The following is a 6897-nucleotide window of genomic DNA, read 5'->3' on the forward strand; positions in this document are numbered from 1 at the left end:
AGTCTCACTCTGTCGCCCAGGCTGGGGTGCAGTGGCGCGATCTCGGCTCACTGCAAGCTCCGCCTCCCGGGTTCACGCCATTCTTCTACCTCAGCCTCCCGAGTAGCTGGTACTACAGGCGCCCACCACTACACCCGGTTAATTTTTTGTATTTTTAGTAGAGACGGGGTTTCACTGTGTTAGCCAGGGTGTTCTCGATCTCCTGACCTCGTGATCCACCCACCTCGGCCTCCCAAAGTGTTGGGATTACAGGCGTGAGCCACCGCGCCCTGCCGTAGTACTTTTAAAAAGGGAAAAAAGGGCTGGACCTGGTGGCTCAGACCTGTAATCTCAGCACTCTGGGAGGCCGAGTTAGGCAAATTATTTGAGCCCAGGAGTTTGAGAGCAGCCTCGGCAACATGGCGAAACGCCATATCTACAGAAAAAAGACAAAAAATAGCCGAGTGTGGTGGCACGCTCCTATAGTCCCAGCTACTCAGAAGGCTGAGGTGTGAGGATCACTTGACCCCGGGAGAAGTCGAGGCTGCAGTGAGTCATGATTGCCACTGCACTCCAGCCTGAGTGACAGAGTTGAGACCCTATCTCAAAAAAAAAAAAAAAAAAAAAAAGTGAAAAAAGGAGTTAAATAGAATAGTATCTAAAATAGCAGTTAAGCAGTAGAGTGACGGTTGCATTTATTAAGGATTTAGTATAGTACCTAGCACATAATTTTTTATATGCACTTATCTCCTGTATACGTCACATAAACCCTGATAGGTAAGGTACTATTATTATTCTCACTTTACAAATGAAGAAGCTGGAACTTGGGGAAATTTTGTAACTTGCCTAAGTTCTCATATATAGTCAAAGTCCCCAGGCCTTTTAACCACTTTACTATGCTGAAAAAAAGTCAGAAGATGTAGCAAGAATATAAAGTTTTGAAATAAAGCCTTACGACACAGAAAGGAAAATGTTAGAAATTATACTTGGGTTTTAGGATTACATTCTCATGTGTGTTAGCAAGGAGGACGCTACTAGCTGAGTAAGAAATGATGTGTGCGCTTTATGACTATTATGTGAAAGGATAGTAACCATAGTAGAGGGCTACATTAATATATCTTTAGTTGTTGTAGATATTAATGGGAGAAAAGGATTTACAAGAGCTTTCATAAAACAATTTGATTCCTTCATGCCTCTAAAGCTGTTTTCCCATGAAACGTTAAAATTGTAAATAATGATTTATCCTACTGTGGGGGTCTTCAGAAACCTAACTCTTGGGGTTAGGTTTCTACTGGTGAGTGTGTGTTTAAAAGAGCTATTAGTAAAACGGCATATACATGATTCCATTGTTTTGTTTTAATTATTTTTGATTGATCCTGCTTTCTAAGCTCCAAATTAGAACAACCCCTTTAAACATTTATTAGGAAGAAGTAGCTGAACCAGTTTGACCTGACATTTGTAGACATCATCTTAGGGCTTTTCTCCCCTTAGAGGATAGTAACTTAGGACTGTATCAGTTATGTCTGGTAACTATATGCTATGTCTGTGATACTAGCATGCATTTCTATAAGGAAGGAAGAGATGGAGGGAGAGAGGAATTTGTTTTGAACACTGAAAATGTCTAGCCAGTGGATTATAATTACCATAATCACAGTTTTTGGCCTCTTGGATGAAAGAATGTTGTTAATGCCCATACTGCTAGCTAAGACAGTCATGTGCACACTGCATTATGATCCTATTTCCAATAGTTTAGGAAAATAGTTATAACAGGTTTCAGGCTTCTCTTTTGCAAAAAAAAAAAAAACTTTTATAGTGTTATGGTCTCAGAGGGAACCACTGAAGAAAATAATCATTAACATTTCCTCGAACACTAAATCCCCCGTTCTGCTCCTCCAATATCTAGTAGGCTGTCATCTGATATCAGCACTTATGTAATGTCACAATAGGTGGTGCCATAGTTCTATACTGCCTGACATTATAGGAAAAGATAAACTGTTATTTGACCAATTGAATAAAAAGAAGAAAAAATATAAAAAGTTTTCTGAACCCTGGTTTTAAGAAATTTATGAACAACTAAAAATTTCTAAAAGGACTGCATTTTTCCATTCTCTGTTAGTAAAATATCTCAGCTGCCTTTTGATTCTGCTAGCTGCGAGAATGGCAGAGTAGGGCCTGAATGGCAAATTATATTATTTGTAACATTAATGCCAACCTGTTTGGAGATTAATTACTATCTTTGTATTAAAGTACTGGTTGTGTTGGAATTGCTGCCTTTTTAAACTTCCCCCCAACCCTTGGTCATTTCTACTGACAATTTGCAGTAAAATAGCTGACAACTGCCTGTGATTAGTTTAGCCAGATGCTACTTGCTCTGGTAAATTCATTTTAAGCATTTGACAAGACTGCAAAGATTAGTGCCAGCTGAGTTTAAAATATTTTTACAGACGAATGATGTGTGAAAAGTCAGTTACTTTTCAGGTATATGATGACTATGTAAATTCACTGACAACATATCTTCTTTGGTGTTTATTTGTGAATCATTTATCTACTTTACAGAACAATTGGTAGAGTTATCCTTCACAGGTATGTTCAGAAGATGTCACCAAATGGAGTGCTTTCAAGTTCTTGTATGTTATTATGTTGTCCTATGAATTGCCTGTGCTCCAAGACTTACAGAATTGCAGGGTAAAGTTGGGAATCTCTGGAATAGAGAGTGAAAATAAAAGTGAGACATCTTTTCTTTAGCTACTTCTACCATTCAACATCAAGAAAGACACATTTTTCTTTGGAATGGCCATCAAATGCCTTAGTTACAGATAACATTGAACAATGATGAGTAGTTTATTGGTTTTTCACCTTTCCTTGTTCTTTGACCTCTTTTATTATTATATCTTTAGTCTTTCTCTTATGCCCTTTTAAAAGCATATATTATACTATAGAAATGTTTCCTATTAGTGATTAATGTGATAAATGTGATTAGTTGAATAAAGCAAATTTAAGATTCTAGATTTCATCTATTTCTTGGTATCCAGCAACACTGTCAAATACGGTTGTCCCTCAGTATCCACGAAGGATTGGTTTTAAGACCTCTGCAGATTCCAAGATTCATGGATGCTCAAGTTCTTTATTTAAAATGGTATAGTATTTGCATATAACCTATGCATATCCTCACATATACTTTAAATCATCTCTAAACTACTTATAATACCTAATACAATGTCAATACTATGTAAAGAGCTGTTGTACTTTATTGTTTAGGGAATAATGACAAGAAAAATAGCCTGTACATGTTCAGTACAGACACAACCATCCAATTCTTTTCCCCAATATTTTTGATTCGTGGTTGGTTGAATTTATGGATGTAGAACCCATGGATATGGAGGGTGGAGGGCCTACTGTATAGTTGTGTCTATAGGTTTTGAGTAGTTTCCTGTCCTTCACCCAGCTGGGTGTGACCTTGTCTATTAGAATCTTATATCATATACTGTTCCGGAATAAGCTCGAGATGCTATCTTTTCTAATATCATTTTACCAATGAGGAAACTGAAGTCCTACAATTTCAATAATTTATCAAATAGCACATAGCAAAAAAAGTGGTTTATATAGGATTGGACCCTAGTTTTCTTCACATTCCAGTGTTCTGTCCACTTTTTGGACTTTGTACATTTGAATTTCTTTATACTTTGCTTATTTTCTTTTTTTTTTTTTTCATTTTCAAGATGTATCACTTTATTTTCCAGCATGTGACAGTCACACAATTTCTGCAGTCAGCAACAAGGATTCCACGAGCTTTCCTGGAACCTACGGCCAGAAGAGTCCTGAGATTTCAAATATTAAGGCTTTCTCCACAGCCACAAGTCCCTTTGATGTTTCGGTTATTGAACACAAACTCACTGGATAATTTGTCTTCAACATAGTCCATTTCTGTTCCTAAAAGTGTTAGCTGTGCTTTCTTTTCAATGAATACTCTGACTCCATCTTGAATAACTTCTTCATCAGAATCTCCTTTTGTCTTTGTATATTCTAGAGTATAAGAAAGGCCATTACAGCCCCTGGTTCGGACACCAACTTTTACACCTACATGCTCAGGCTTATCTTTAAGAAGTTGTTTTATCTTGTTTACTGCTGAAGGTGTCAGGGTGAGGGCTGCCCGGGTGGGCTGCAGCTTCCTCTTGCTCACAGCCCGGACAGTTGCCCGGACTAAGGAAGCCGACATCTTCGCCGTCCCGGCGCCCCGGTGCCTCGGGCCGGAGGTCGGCCACCTCAGCCTCTCTCCATGGACACGGCGGGCGCATTCATACTTTGCTTATTTCAAATTCCTCACCAAACTTACTGACTTATCCTTCTTTCATCTCCCCCTCCCGTAAAGTCTTCCTTTTCCTTCATTACTGCATTTTGAATTCATGTAGAATCTGTAATTTTCCCTTGCAGTTTTATTTCAAAATTTGGTAATTTTTTCTGCATCTCTTTTTTGTTATAGCTCTGAAAAGCCTACTTGGAAAAAAAACAAAAAACAAAAAACACCCTGCTAATTGGCTTTTCTTCCTGGTCTATTGAATAAAGCACTAGATAGGGAATAAGAAAACCTTGATGCATTTTCTTACCTTGACCAGTGACATACACACTCTGTGCTCTAGTTTTCTATTAATATCAACAAAGTGGTATTTCTCTGTACTGCAGAGTTATCAACCTGATTTAATTAAAAAATCTAGATATGGGCCAGGCACAGTGGTTTGCCCCTGTAATCCCAGTACTCTGGGAGGCCAAGGAGGGTGGATCAGTTGATCCCAGGAGTTCAAGATGAGCCCGGGCAACATGACAAAACCCTGTTTCTACAAAAATACAAAAAAAAGTTAGCCAGGTGTGGTGGTGTGCGCCTTTAATCCCTATAATCCCAGCTGCTGGGGGTGGGGGGCCTTGAAGGGGATGCTGACACAGGAGGATCACTTGAGCCCTGGAGGTCAAGGCTGCAGTGAGCTATAATCACACCACTGCGTTCCAGCCTGGGTGATAGAACAAGACCCTCTCTCCAAAAAAAATCTAGATATATTTGGGACTTTCTCAGAGAATCATGCACAGAAAATAGAAAATGGTTTTACCATTTTAAGATATGGAAAGAAAAAAGATAATTGTTTTGATATTGATGGTTATTATTACTAGTTTTTAAAGACCAGTATACTCCTAGCTTTCCAAGACAGTGATGAAGCAATCCTGTACCTGTGACAGGTTTATATTTCTCTTTTTTTTTTTTTGAGATAGAGTCTCGCTATGTTGCCCAGGCTAGAGTGCAGTGGCGCAGTCTTGGCTCACTGCAAGCTCCATCTCCCAGGTTCAAGTGATTCTCCTGTCTCAGCCTCCTGAGTAGCTGGGATTACAGGCGCCCACCATCACGCCTGGCTAATTTTTGTATTTTTAGTAGAGACGAGGTTTCATCATGTTGGACAGGCTGGACAGGTCTATATTTCTTTTTGCCCTTATTTCACAACTGGTGTGGTCTGAATGTTCCCTAAAATTCATGTGTTGAAATGTAATCGTCAATGTGATAGTATTAAGAGGTAAGGCCTTTAGGAGACGATTAGGTCCTGAGGGCAGAGCCCTTATGGATGGGATTAGGACTCATAAAACAGTTGGAGGGAATGGGTTCATTTTCTTCCACTCTTCTGCTATGTGAGGATACAGATTTCATTCCTTCCATAGCACACAGCAATAAGCCACCATTTCTTGGAAGCAGAGTAGCCCTCACTAGACGTACAATCTGCTGGTGCCTTGATCTTTGACATCCCAGCCTCCAAAAGTGTGAGAAATGATTTTCTGTTGTTTATAAATTACCCAGTCTGTGGTATATTGTAATAGCAGCACAAAAATACTAAGACAACCATCCTATGCTTCAGATTAACCAGTATTTATCATATAACTTGTAAATTGATGTTAGTGGTGGTAATGGGATTACTAATGTGCATGTGGTACATGTTCATTGGTTCAATGTGAGGCTGTGATTCTATATTCTGAGTGTGCTTTTTTAATTACTTTAATTTCCGTGATATATGTACAGAACATGCAGGTTTGTTACATAGGTATGCGTGTGCCATGGTGGTTTGCTGCACCTATTAACCCGTCATCTAGGTTCCCTCCCCTCGCCTCCCCAACAAGCCTCGGTGTGTGTGTGATGTTCCCCTCCCTGTGTCCATGAGTCCTCATTGTTCAGCTCACACTTATGAGTGAGAACATGTGGTGTTTGGTTGTCTGTTCCTGTGTTAGTTTGCTGAGGATGATGGCTTCCAGCTTCATCCATGTCCCTGCAAAGGACATGATCTCATTCCTTTTTATGGCTGCATAGTATTCCATGATATGTACCACATTTTCTTTATCCAGTCTGTCATCAATGGGCATTTGGGTTGGTTCCATGTCTTTGCTATTGTGAATAATGCTGCAGTAAACATATGTGTGCATGTGTCTTTATGGTAGAATGATTTATATTCCTTTGGGTATATGCCTAGTGTATTAGTCCATTTTCATGCTGCTGATAAAGACATACCCAAGACTGGGAAGAAAAAGAGGTTTATTTGAACTTACAGTTCCACATGGCTGGGGAGGCCTCAGAATCATCGCAGGCACTTTTTACATGGTGTCAGCAAGAGAAAATGAGAGAGATATAAAAGTGGAAAACCCCTGATAAAACCAACAGATCTCGTGAGACTTATTCACTACCATGAGAACAGTATGGGGGAAACCACCCCCATGATTCAAATTATCTCCCACCAGGTCCCTCCCACAATACATGGGAATTATGGGACTAGAATTCAAGATGAGATTTAGGTGGGGACACAGAGCCAAACCATATCACCCAGTATTGGGATTGCTGGGTCAAATGGTATTTCTGGTTCTAGATCCTTTTGGAATCAGCACACTGTCTTTCAC

At 39.6% G+C, this 6897-nt stretch overlaps 1 protein-coding gene across 2 annotated transcripts; it reads right to left on the reverse strand.

Moving 5' to 3' along the window:
- Positions 1 to 3687: 3687 nt before the first annotated feature.
- LOC108544358 (iron-sulfur cluster assembly 1 homolog, mitochondrial-like) lies at positions 3688 to 4269 on the reverse strand. 2 transcript variants are annotated; one of them, XM_017895456.1, is made up of 2 exons: positions 3874 to 4269; positions 3688 to 3780 (listed from the first exon to the last, which is right to left on the reverse strand). In XM_017895456.1, exons 1-2 carry the CDS (start codon positions 4193 to 4195, stop codon positions 3704 to 3706), a joined length of 399 nt encoding a protein of 132 aa, XP_017750945.1. In that variant the 5' UTR covers positions 4196 to 4269; the 3' UTR covers positions 3688 to 3703. The 2 variants fall into 2 exon arrangements, with proteins under 2 accessions (XP_017750945.1, XP_017750946.1); XM_017895457.1 differs by having other exon boundaries at positions 3688 to 3797.
- Positions 4270 to 6897: the final 2628 nt, after the last annotated feature.

Source organism: Rhinopithecus bieti, unplaced genomic scaffold (assembly GCF_001698545.2).
Source record: "Rhinopithecus bieti isolate Rb0 unplaced genomic scaffold, ASM169854v2 scaffold_27142, whole genome shotgun sequence".
Lineage (NCBI taxonomy): Eukaryota > Metazoa > Chordata > Mammalia > Primates > Cercopithecidae > Rhinopithecus > Rhinopithecus bieti.